General features: G+C 45.4%; 1 protein-coding gene across 12 annotated transcripts in view; it reads right to left on the bottom strand.

Moving 5' to 3' along the window:
- LOC113841751 (adenylate cyclase type 10) overlaps positions 1-13,205 on the bottom strand; it is a 64,952-nt gene that overhangs the window by 26,571 nt on the left and 25,176 nt on the right. For 6 of the 12 annotated variants that reach the window (XM_072030691.1, XM_072030688.1, XM_072030700.1 and 3 more), the window contains one exon: positions 5,696-5,805. In XM_072030691.1, the coding sequence (XP_071886792.1) occupies positions 5,696-5,805 (110 nt within the window). Of the gene's footprint in view, positions 1-2,056; positions 2,288-3,180; positions 3,285-5,695; positions 5,806-11,198; positions 11,440-13,205 lie in introns of those variants that run through there. The other 6 variants (XM_072030695.1, XM_072030696.1, XM_072030692.1 and 3 more) reach the window with 6 other exon arrangements.

Here is a 13,205-nt window from a genome sequence, read left to right as displayed (position 1 = left end):
GATGTGCTCAAAAGAAACCTCAACACATGACACTGTCTTGAATAGTGAGAGCAGTTCCAGAACAAAGACAGAAAAGCGAGGAACTCAACTGCAGCATCCACGTGAAAATACCATCTGCAGGTTTAACTGACCCGAGTCACATTTACTGCACCCACAGGAGGGCAGGAGAGAGATGAGCACTGCTCCTGCCCATCCATACCTGACTAAGTGCTCAGCACCCCGCATGAAGCCATCTGACTACAAACAAGCTTTTGTTCCAAATGTGTCACTTCACATTTCCTTGATGTGCCTTGATGTACTTGAATAATATCTGAGGTTTCAGATTGGGGGTTGGTCTGTTTCAAAAAACAAAGACTTAAGTTTGAAACCAGGTCCTCAGCTCACCTCCCGTTGCCTAGACGCTGGAGCTCAAGCAGTACAGAAAATTACATGCTATGCTGCAAAGCCAAGATAAAAAGAGGTGTTCGTGGATATCGCTTCAGCCTCACGTAGAAAAGCTGGTTTGTGATCAGAGTGAAGCTTAGTGCATTTTAAACCAGCAAGGCTCTGTCCTGAATAGGTGACAGGACTAATGGTTACTCTGCAGAAACTTGACAGCGCTAAATGAGAACTTTATTTGAAAAGAAAGGAGCATCTCAACCACACACGGAGATTAAAGGACTTAACTTTTGTTTTCCTAAAGCTACTTTAGGTCATTTTGGGAATTAATTTCTCTCTCAGTATCTTGCAATTGGACTACAGTAATTACACTGCCAGCTTTATAAGCAGACAGAAGAAAGTGCCAACATCACGAAGTTCGAGAGTAACTTTCTCAAAATGGTTTACATCAAACCTGGCATACAGTAAATACACTCCAGAGGAGAGTAGAGGTTTTATATGTGATCATTTGACCACATAAATCACGAGCTAGACAGAAGTAAACTAAACAGGATTAGTGGGTACTCCAAGGAGTACATGAATGCTGCCGTACGTGTGGCTGCCCTACCACTCCAGCGCTCGGCCTCTGCCCCTGCAGATGAGCCCCCTTCTGTCTTCAGCCAGCAATGGACTTCAACAAAGGCAGAGCTCGGGCAGATGCCACATGGCATGCGGCAAGTCCCACACAGGTGCAGGAGCTGGGAGCCACAGGAGCTTGAGATGCCTCTGCAAGAGCGATGCACAGCTTCCAGCTCAGATCTCAGCGGAGCGTGCAGCCAAGCCACCTCTGAGCTGCAGATCTCCTTTGAAAAGCTGACTCCAGCTGCTCTCCTACTGACACACTTCAATTTCAGAAAGGAAAGCATCATCTGGCACGTCACCCTGTTCAGGCTGGCTGCCGGCTTCGTGCATCCCTCTGCAAGTACCTGTGCTACTGCCTGGGGTGCAAGGAGCACATTTTATGCATGCTTACATCAAGACACACAGGTCTTCCCAGATCTCATTTTAAGACCTGTGTTTTGAGTGATTCCCACAAAGCTGCTCCCTGTAAGCTGGCAGGATTTCCTAGTTTAGGTCATGTGCTTATTTGTTCATTTTTCCCCCAAGCTAAACAAGGGCTCTATTAGAGACACCCACTCTTGTTTTTTGAATTATGTTTCCATTCTGTGCGTGCCCTTCACAAGGGCACTGAGATTTACTAGTCACCACCTAGAAAAGGTATCCATCAAATAAACTGCTTCACACCTTCCCACCTCAGCTCCCTATCAGGAAGATGTGTCTCCATAAGTTACTCTAAGAGAGAATTATGTGACATTAATTAACATCTCTAGTCTTCAAAACCTGTACACACTATGGCAACATTAAAAGAGGGAAGAAGGTATCTTTAAAAGCATGCAGAGAGACTCTTGCAGGATGAAGAGCTATCCTCTAGGATACATTATAGGAGAGAGGGTCTGCAAATATTTTTTGTTCTTTCAGGGAACATCTTATTTTTACTACAATGTGTGCAGATAACAACGCAACACAATAAGTCTCCTCTCCCTTTGGTGCACAGAGATGTCTGTACCAGAATGCAAAGCTGTGGTACTGGTACTACGAAGAGCACAAATTTATTCAAATGTTATCTGAGCAACATTACCAGACTCAAGAGCCATGAAGACGAAGACATTTTCCCCATGCTTTTCTTCTCCAGCAGCTCAAATTCTCTGCTCTACACTGGGATCAGCATTCAAACTCCTTGGCAGATGTGCACAGCACCCAGCTGGAAACTTGACCGGTGTCATTGGAGCAGCCCACGGAGCCCAGCTGCAATCCATCTTCCCTCTACACTCTCTCCCTCTTCAACAACGCAATCTAGTCCATCACTCTGCTCAAACATACATGTATTACCTATTTATCTTAAAATCAATCATTGTAAAATCCAACCCAGTATTTGCGTTGCGCCGCTGGGTTTGCTCTGAGCTCCAGCCCAGATGGAGCACAGCTCTGGCAGGCGCACAGGGGGTTCCCCGTGGGTTCCCCCTGGGTTCAGGGCAACACTTCTAATCAATTTTGCTCTGACATGGTTCTATTCTAGCCATTTTTCACCTGCACCTCAGGGAAACAGTGTAGAATTCACAAAATGTAACAGCTAGCTACTGGTCTTAATTTTTTCCTGTTTTTCTTCTCCTGAGAACACTTGCTCTTAGGCTCCCAAGACAGGGAGTACATTACCATCTATTACTCTGCAGTAACAACGCCCCCCCCCCTTTTTTTTTTTCCGCTTTGCAACACAGTTCTAGTCCAGAGCTTTTTTTTTTCCCCCCTCCAGTCACTCCTCTCACAGTTCCAGGTCAAGGATAACTGTGCTGAGGAAGCATGTGCGAGTTTCAGGCATTGTTTGGGAATCTATTTAATGGAAAATACACTCCAGAAGAGAGAATTGGATCGTCTTTACAGACCTCTCAACACTCTGGGAATACTTTCAGATGCTGCCAAGTCATGCTTGAGTCTTTCCTCCTTCCCAGCCCTTTTTGGGAATGCATCAAGGTGTATCATGGGGAGAAGAGGGTTACTCCAGAGTTCGAAGCTGGGTTTAAACCAACTCCTGTACTTAGCTTTCAGAAGGCCAGGCTTTCAAACAGCTGCAGAATAAGCTGCTTTTCACCTTCTTGTAATGCAAACAAGAACACATATTCTGCCATACAGGAGCAACATTTCTATCACACTGCAGTGCACCAACACTGCATGCAGGAATTGCCCTTGACTCACACAGAAACGCACCCTGTGCTCCATCACAAACTGCAGGCAAACCCAGTCATCATCTGAAACAGCACGTGGCTTTTTTCAAGGTGAATGTAAGTGACGATTTTGAACTCAGGTCCTACCTGATAAAAGAGGATATATATTTTTAATTTCTTTCAGGACTTTTGATTTTAACAGGTATAACACAAGTCACAGAACTACTGGTCAGAAGGGACTGCCACAGGTGTCTGGGCCAGGCTCCTGCTCAGAGAGGACAGCTGCCAACGCTACTGGGGCAGTAACAGATTTGCTTAGAAGACTTGAAAGCCTCCAAGGCTGGACGGTCTCCCCTCCTCTCTGGCGACCTGTCCGAGAGCTGCACCACCTTCCCTGTGCAAGCTTATTCTTATGTCCAGCCTGAATCTATCAAACAGCAACCTGACTCTGTTGTCCCTTCATCTACAATAGCAGGAGGGTCTCCTCCCAGCAGTGACAACAGGGCGATGACACCCTCACAGAACTTTCTGCTTCTTGCTGAGCTCCATGTGTCCCCATCAGCCCAAAGAGCAGCTCTCTCGAGGTGCTGCTGAAGTACAGCTCTGCTGGTCAGTGCGCCTGTCACCCCCCTAAATCAGTACTGCCTGCAAAGCTGCTGGGGGCATGGAGATGTATAACACAGGCTCCTGGATCAACACCTGAATTACCCTGCTTGTTATCAGCCACCAACCAGACTTCAAGCTATTGATCATGATCCCTTTAGCTTGCCCAGCCACATTTCAACTAATTTAATAGCCTGGCTATCCGGAATAGACTGAATTCTGAGAAGTGCTCGGTGCTGTAAGTATTAAGCATGAATACTGCTTTGTTTATAGCTTTAACTGTTACTGCATTCCAGACAAAATCTGACATCCTACAGGCTCCTCACTCAGATGAGCCATCTGTACCCAAACCCCTGCTGTGCTGGCACTGCATCCCAGCAGCTGAATTAACAGGCTGCCATGAAACCCTGCAGTGGCTCTGGGCCAGCCAGGCAGCACTGCTGCAGGTGTTCTGCCCTTCCCAAGCACTCTCCCCACCTAGCTGCAGCACAAAAGGAACACCACCAAAGCTAGGATGTGAGACCTGCACATTTTAACACCCTGCCCTGCCTCGAGCACCAGGAGCTGTGCTTTGCTCGAACTGAAGGAAGATGCACTACTGACACCAAACTACTCCTACAGTGCCTCCAATCCTCTCACTAGCTCTTCTGTAAGGAAAACCTCCCCACCAAACTACCATCCTCTTCCCCTGTTACACTACAGCACCGTCACTTTTCTCCTGAGGAACAACAGCACTGCAACCCAACCCAGTGGGCTGCATGCAAGGGGCAGAGTGCAGCCAGGTCTTGTTCTTCTAGCTGCTAACCACTCAGCTCAGAACGGGAGCTCCCAGGGAGCTGGCTTCCCTGGAGCTGTTGGTCTGGGATTGCAAGATGATTCAAACCAGCCACTTCATGAATGTGTAAAACAAAGCTCATGAGGCCCCAGCTTGAGTCATTTTTCTGCCTATTACATAAGTCCAATGAGTGAGACAGAGCAACTCCCCTCCACTGACACAAGTTTTTTTTTTGCCTGTCACTTTTTTAATCCGTTGGGTTCTCTCTGTGCACAGCCAATGTAAACAAACGGGCTCCCAAAATGACAGCCAAGACTGAGGCTCATCTTGCACGTTTTCTGGACACTTCATTTCACTCCTGCTGCTCACGCAGCCTCTGCTGTCAATTAGGAAGAGCAGAGTTCTAGACCTGCCCTGCCAAGCTGGCCAGTCCTCTGAGCACACAGCGCTGACCTTGGCAAAAAGACCAAGCTTATTACACACATCTGGGGGAAAAACAAAACAAAACTAACAGCTATCTATCTCTATATATACAGATATATAGCAAGTGAATGAACTCATGAAGATTTGATATTGGAAGCAAAATACAGTAATTTTCAAAACTGCCCAACAACTGCAGCTTCAGTTGCACACAAATATACTGAATAATTCTTAATAAGTATCATCATCCTGAATGCTACCTCTCACTTATAAGTGAGGAAAATACAGCCTGGAAGTTTCAGAGGTAACAAATGCTCTCAGGGGAATATGGCTGGACAGCATATTTCCTATTCAGTTTAGAAATTGATTCCTTTTGCCTTCCACCTGCCCTCACTTTTGTATAAGAATCAACATCACTCATCATGCGAGCTAGCTTCAGCCACTGCAGAAGCCTCTGTACACACAACGAAAGGATGTCACTGCCAGGATGCACAACAGGCAACTCCACTGTACTCCCTCAAGGCAGCAGTAGATTCCCAACAGCTGACTCATGTTCTAAGTTCAAAAACAAGACAGAACATTTCCAAAAACAAGTAATAAGTACGCCCACAAAGTTTGCCTATCTTTCCGAGATTATAAATCTTATGCCTCCTTACCAGCATTCTGCATGTAACCAAAATGTTTTAATCTAAACTTTGAGGGTGGTGCTGCTGATTATCTTCCCAAAGTATCATTAATGGGCAAGAGTAAGAAAGGTTACCTTGGAACTGCTTAATCATATTCTGATGGTTCTCAATAGCCTCCTGCAAGATCATTTCAGCTTGGTCCATCTTCCACCTCCACTCTGTGCCCACTGGATTTGTATGATGTCTGAAGGAAAAAGAGACTGAGTTATTCATTGCAATTTGTACAAACCCATCCATCACCCTGGGGACTCTGAAAAACAAGAGCAAATTATCTGCAAGATCCTGCTTCCAACAACTCTCAGATGTGACCTTTGAACACCAGTCTTCTACCCCTCTCCTCCCAGACTCTGGTCCTCTCCAGAAAGAATGGACCTTGTAGTCTAGTATAAACATTAGCATACGTATTTTGAATCATGGGTAAAAGGTTTTTAAGACGTTAAAATGATGCTCTGCAGCCAGAAAGACCTCTTTTTAAAGAAAGAAAAACCAGCTCTACCTCCTCTTCTGACCACAGCTACATAAAGCGCTTAAGAAGGAAGATCCTAAGACTCTTATAGATCCATTCTGGAAAGGCAAACTATTACCCTAAGAAGGAAAGGATTTACTTCTAAGCCAATCTTTGGTTAACACTAGTAACAAAACAGATGATAGCAGGCTACTCAAAACACATGAAGGTTCTGGGAATTCTGCAGTATGCCAGAGATTCATCTCTGGTGAATCCAATTAGTCTCCCAGATTTACTCAGTAGGGGCTTCTCATCACTTCTGAGACCTGCCACCCAGTTTCTGACACCCAAAGGGAAAAATTAAGTGTTAATTTAGGAATCAAACTGACTGCAGGGACAAAAAACACTGATCGTCCCTCTGAGGGACAGCTGTGTTGAACTGGGATAGGAAGCCGACCTTGCCTATGCAGAGAAGACCACTCACTGTAGCCACATTTTGCTTTCCTCAAAAATGCAAAAAGCATACTCAGGTGAATCGACCATTCAAGTGCCTGGAAGATACCTGAAACTTCTTGTTCCTTTATTCGTTGCCATGGGAGGATATTACTCAGCCCCTGTAAGTTATCTGCAAGAACCTAATCCAGACCAGCAAGTGAAACCCCACAAAGCAACACGCTCATTCCTGGACAACTCCAACCCAAGGAGAGCCTGTACAAGAGCATGGACCTCTCCCTGGTGAGAGGAACTTCCCACTAACCTTGCTGCACTCAGATTAGTATCAAACAGGGGTAGGAAGATGTCTAAAGGCTGCACTAAGAAAACCAAAGAATTTGTGTTTTCACCTCCTTGTTCTCTCTGCCCTCTCCTGTTTGCTCCCCAAAATAGACTACAAAAGTTTTTCTACTTCTCCCCTACCAATTCTACTGTGGCTTACTGAATAATGCAATCAAAGAGTAGTAGTATATATTTGCCGTGCCTTTCAAAATAGCGTTATTAGATCAATATAGGTCTGGACAAGAAAACATCAAGCAATGCATCTTCTTGAAACTCCGTCTTATAACCAGCTGATCTCTTTTCTCTCCTGCTTTCATCACCTCTGGAAGTCAGCCATGGAGAGGACTGAGGTTACCTGCCTCACTCACTCCTTCCATCTCCAAGGGCATTAGGAGATAACATTCAGCATTTAACTAAAGGAGAAAAGAGAGACAAGGGCACTTTTTCCAGAAAGCAATGGCTGCTTTTTTAGAAGGAAATGGCCTACTGAAGACCATCAAAAGATTCCCACTGGCTGCAGCTCCACTTGAGCAGTGCTAAAACACAAATTCTAGCTCCACAGTCAACAAGAACAGACCCTAGCCCAAATGCTGCTGTGCCCGCTTCAAGAGCGAAGATTCAAATGCTACTCTCAAACCGCTTCACCATCTCAAAGCTGCTTTAAGCAAAAACAGCTTTTTTGCATTTTTTTTTAAACGCTGCCAACATGGAAAGTTTTCGGAATGCCAACTATAAAAAGGCATTTATAAAACGCTTACATGTTTAACTACATAGCTTGTACCCCATATATTTAATAGGGCAAGCTGGCAGAAGATCAACAGGCTCTTAATACACACTGGACAACTATTAATTACTAGCGTCTAACAGCCCTTGAATTTTTAGCACATTCTGTTTATTAAACATACCGGGTCATGTCTACAAAGCTCATTTGGCAAAAAGCAGCTTCTTTTCTCCCAGGGCACAAAGCAAGGGTTTGTGGCTGATGAGATTGTTTCGCAGTCCCCAGCAGAGACCGGCTTTCCCCACCACCTTCCCACTCCCCTGCAGGCTGTCACCCCTGCATCCCCTGCCTCACTAGCTACTCAAGCCTTGAGCAGGTAATTAAGCGTGATACTCCTTTCCATCCCAAAATAACACCGCACACGAAGAAGTCCTACCCAAAACCACACACGCACTAGAAAGCTCTTACTGTGTTAGAATTTGAGTCAGGAACATTCACCTGACCCTTTGGAGACAAGCCATCGCCATCCCAGCACCCCACTAAGACAAAGCGATGATGGCGAGCGCTCGGCTCACTCCAGCTCTTCCCCAGCTAGTAAGGACTGCCACCAATCAAGGCTGGTTTGCACTCCTCATATCTCTGATCTACCAGTGTTATTTGGCAGCGTCACCAGCACGCCCCCCATCAGACCTCTGTGAGAAAGGCGGGTGCTTCGGTGAGGCACTGCATCCCCATCCCCAGTTGCCAGGGCACGATTTCAGTAACGCAGCTTTTGCTTTATTTTCAGGACAGGTTCATTCAACACCGCTAATTCTAACTGTGGAAAATGCCAGGGGAATTTACAACTACTTCTTTACAAAACTAGAGTTGTTCTCTCCCTGTTAAGAAACTACAGCTTGTTTATAAAGGAAATCCTTTTAAAATGACCAGAAGTGTCTGAGTTTGTGCCTCTTGCCTTTTGTCAGGGTGAAACCATGAGTACAGATGGTCTTAGGATGAGAGCCTGAAAATCTGGGCTCTAAAATGAAAGTTTATTTTGCAATCTACTCCCAGCATGGCCAGAAGAAACCAATGACCCTCTTTTAAAATGTTTGCTTTCTTCTATGAGCAAAGGTTAGCATTATGAAGTCTTTCAAGAGACTTTGTGGGAAAACGTAGCACAGGTATAAAGTATCCTTTACTCCAGGGATTGATGTCGATACCTGGCAGAGAACACGAAGGTGAGGAAACACTGGGGGCAGTGATCATGAAAGGACAGGGTACGCAATTCCCAGGAAGGGACAGGAAGGAAAAGCAGAACAAAAATAAGAAGGTTCAAGACAGCAGATCTCAATGATCCCTGAGAACCAGCAGGTGAGGTCCTAGAGGAGAAATGTTGAAGGGCAAAGGAGCTCTGGAGAACTAGCAGGTTTTTAAACCCTATTAAGGCAGCAGTGCAACTGTGGCAATATAAAGCAAAGTGTAACAAGAAACCAATCCAGCAGAATCACAGGCTCTTCTGCAACCTTGCAATCCTCCGGCTGAGAAAAAAAAAAAAAAAAGGAAGAACTTCAGAACACAGGGTCACAATCAGAGAGATCAACGCACAGAGTATGATAGACCTAGCAAAGGATGTACAAAAGGGCCAACAAGAAAGCCTCTCCCTGTGCTGACACGAGGAGCAAGCAGACAGCCAAGGAAAAAGTTTGGCCAATACACAAGGACACAAAGCTTGTTCCTCCGTGATAACAAGGAGCGTTGGCACCTCTTCTTCCTAATGACAAAGGGACAAACCAGATGAGACTAGGAAAGGACAAGTTAACAATACTTCTCTAAAAAGTGTTTTCACTCGGGTGGTAACCTTGCCCCGGAATGTGCTGGATGAACCAGCTGACGGAGCATCACGGTGGGTAGCAATAAGCTGAAAGTGTGTGGCCAACACAGAAATGCAACTTCAAAAAGACTACAAGACTGCAAGTGCAACGCCTGCTTTAGCAGGAATCGAGGATTTCTGTATCAGCCCCTCTTAACTTTGAATTCCTTGGGACACAATGGATTACGTGTTTGTGACTTCCACACCCCCTTGAGAAGACAGCCTGCAGATGATAACAGCCAACAGAGAACATTTTACACTAAGACCACCATGTAGGTGTGGTGGCCACCTTGTAGGCAAAGGAGAATAGAAGAGTTCAAGCTTTGGACTCTGATTTACCCAATATTTTCACAATTTGACCAAGGAAATGTTCCGTAGAAGGCACTATTTTTAAAGAGTACATTATCGTGGTGGAAAACTTAGATCTGCGATCAGTCGCCACTGCTTCAGAAGGCCACCAGACCTGGCCAGAAGGACAGCTGCAGGGCGTGTGCGGAACTGGCCCCATTCAGCGGTTTCTTAGAGCTGAGCTGCGCAGGAGGCAGGCTTGCCACAGCCCCAGGTGGAACCAACACTTCTGGAGATGCAAACCCACAGCATGCCATTAGGAACAGATCACCCGCTGGCTGAGGACATCACCGCCCTGCTGGTGACAAGCTGTCGTAACCTGCCACTGGCTGCAAAACGCAGCGCAGGGAGGCAAAGAGCTGGGGAGCGCCTCCTCCACGAGGGATGGGATAGCGAGGACGGGCTGTTCTCCAGGCATGCAGAATCACAAATGGCCTCAAAACAACAGTGAGGAGGGATGCCTGGTTCTACCAGTCCCCCTGCAGACCAACGCTGCAGCATGCTGCGAGGGGAGCACTGCTTCGTGCCTCTAAGCACAGGCAGCACGCAGCCATCAAGCAGGACTGACACAGGCTCACCTGGACCTGCCCTCCGCAGAGGATGCACCAGAGACTTCATGTCTCAGATTGTTTTACAAATCACGCAACACTCACTTTAAAGAGAAAAAAGCTGATAGGCATTTTTAGGTTTTTGTTCTTATCTAGACTGTTGTCAGAGAAAAAGGAACAATGTACCTACAGAAACTTCCCATTAAATATTTTTTGTGTGTTGCTTTGAGAAGTCTTTTTTTAGGTTTAGGAGTAAGAAAAATAGTTTATAATAAATAAATTTGGGAAAAAAAATCAAAACACATGGCATTAACTCAGCAGAATGTAGGGATAAGCTATTTTAGAGAAGAAAACACTGGGGAAATAAGTCCAAAATCAAATTTTGGATATCTAAATATCCAAAGAAAACTCATTTTAACAGTGACAATAGTGAGTATTTTAGAAAGAAAACTTGGACATCCATGTTTTGAAATCAATTCAGGTAAAAAAAAAAAAAAAAAAAAGATTTTTCAGAAACAAAAAACCCATGGCTGATTTATTTTTTCATCCCAAATCCAGCAGCTCAGAGCACTTCCCTAGAACACGCTGCAGCTGACCTCCCTCCAGCTCCAGGGGAGTGCTGATGCTCCCCCCTCAACGTGCTGCCAAATCACAAGGTGCAATTTTTCCTGAGATAGTCATGGTACAACTGCCTACAACTCGTGGCACTAACAACGGTGATTGCTTTAGATGAGGTTGGATTTGCCAGCTACCCCAAACAGAGGGGACTGAGCTTCACAAGGCTCTAGACAAATCCCCTTTTTGAACTCGCATTTCCGAAGTCTTAAGGACAGAAGACGGGCCATGCTGTAGAATTACACCCCAACCCTCAGATGTCAAAAATACTCACCTTTTATAAGCAGGGCACAGTTTATAGAACAGCAGGTGCTGCTGAGCACCTCCCAGAGGCCTGCCAAGGGCTGTGTTGGTGTATTTCATTCATTCCCAGCAGAAACAGGCACCGTGCTCAGCACAGCATAAGAAACCATCCCAAAGGCAGCCCTCAGGATGTGCAGGGTCACTTTCAGAGCCCACGATCGCTCCATCAAGTTACTCGTTGCTGTAACTGGCTACCAAGTCACCTACGATACCTAACAAGACATACAGAAGCATTCCATTAGCCAGTGATCTGGTTACAGTCACCACTAATGCCATAAATACACAGATTGGCCATGGCAGCTACAAAAGCCAGTAACAAGTCCAAGAACACAAAAATGCACGCGGCTGTGAGATGAAAAGCACAGACTTCAGCCCCAGGAAGTGCTGGCAGGCTATTTTTTGTTCCCCTGTGAGCCCTTTACATAACAATAGCAATGAAAATGCTCCTCACTGCACAGGGTGAGCTGGGAACCCTCCACAGTATTTGCCCCACTGGGGCTTTATTGACCTCAAGGTCACTGACAGGAACCTTACCGCTATGCTCCCATGCCTGGATTTGGCAAACCAGCATCTAACCATTACCAAGGACCACGCTTAGCAGCGCGGTCTTTTGTACCACACAGAGCAACTGATCCAACTCCATCCTGCTCTAACAACAAGCACCAACGGCACTGACAGTGCCTCAGCAGAGCCCCAACGCTCCCGTGTGCCAGCACAGAAGCCCCCAGCCAAGCGAGACCCAGAGGCTTGCTCCCACCTCACCCGATGGACCCCACCAAAGTGTTTCCACAAGAAAAATGCCCAACAGGTGACTGCAGTGCTGGCAGAGCAGCACATAAAGGCACGGAGAGAAACATTCTCTATCGAAAGTAAAAACAATTGTGTTCAGAAATTACTTGGTTCAGGTTTTACCAAGGATGAGCCAGCTATATTCTGCCATCTGCCCCTCCCCTTTCATTTACACGGTTACCTCCAGGTAAATAAACCAGTGAAAAAAATAACACTGAAAAGGGTGAACACATCACCATATACTACTACAATTCTGTAAACAAAAACAGGAGAATTAGACTTATGCTGGGAGAAGAGTCTCGCTCTGTTGAAACAAGAACAGGTGACTGGAGATGCCAAAAGGCTTCCTGAACTTCCAGGCTCAGGTTCCAAACTTATTTTACAAATCTGCATTGCTGTCAGCAACTTTGATATCGTATTTCACATTTCCCTGACAAACTTCACCTCTGGAGTAGTCCTTTAATAAAAATAAACTTTGTTTTGATCTGTTTTCAGTTTTCAAGCACCTCTCCTGTAGGAGATTAATATTATTTTCTTTTTAATCTCTTCATTTTGCAGGGCTTACTGTAATCACTGGCTTTTGGCCACGCACATGCAGACAGTCCAAACAGTTTCAGCTGTTGCCTACTGTACAAGTTCAAGCTGGAGCCTTCAAGTACAGGTACAAACAATATAAAGCTACAAAAGAAGAAATATGAACACATTTCTTTACGGGATATTTTATTCTGTCTGGTTTGCCTCTTCCTCAGATGCAAAATAAAGCCTATTAATTTAAATCTTATTTAGCTGTTCCATCGCTCCACAAAAATTGATTGTGTTTTAGACACTCAGCCAGAGGACATAATCAAATCAGGTTTGCCTGGTGGCTGTGCTGCAGTACAGTGTCAGAAAGCCTCAGTCCCCACACTTGCTCTAATTGATTAAGGGATTCGGTCATTTGCACATGTCCATTTAGACAATTAAGCTAAAGAGGCACTACAAACAGCGAGACCAACTGAGTGCAATAATGGATAGCGACAGACTATTTCTGTAGGGACAGTTTTAAGTTAGGGATGTTGCTGTAACTAAAATTTGTTGGGTTTGGTTTTGTATTTTTTTTTACCCCCTCTTGCTTTTATTGCGACACCGCCTTGCAGGGGAACAACACAAACGAACGACCTGCCACATCGCTAACCTGCACCAACAAACC

The sequence above is a fragment of the Anas platyrhynchos genome, chromosome Z, assembly GCF_047663525.1.
Source record: "Anas platyrhynchos isolate ZD024472 breed Pekin duck chromosome Z, IASCAAS_PekinDuck_T2T, whole genome shotgun sequence".
Taxonomy (NCBI): domain Eukaryota; kingdom Metazoa; phylum Chordata; class Aves; order Anseriformes; family Anatidae; genus Anas; species Anas platyrhynchos.
The sequence above is the reverse complement of the archived record's forward strand: the minus strand, read 5'-3'. Positions and strand labels throughout refer to the sequence as shown.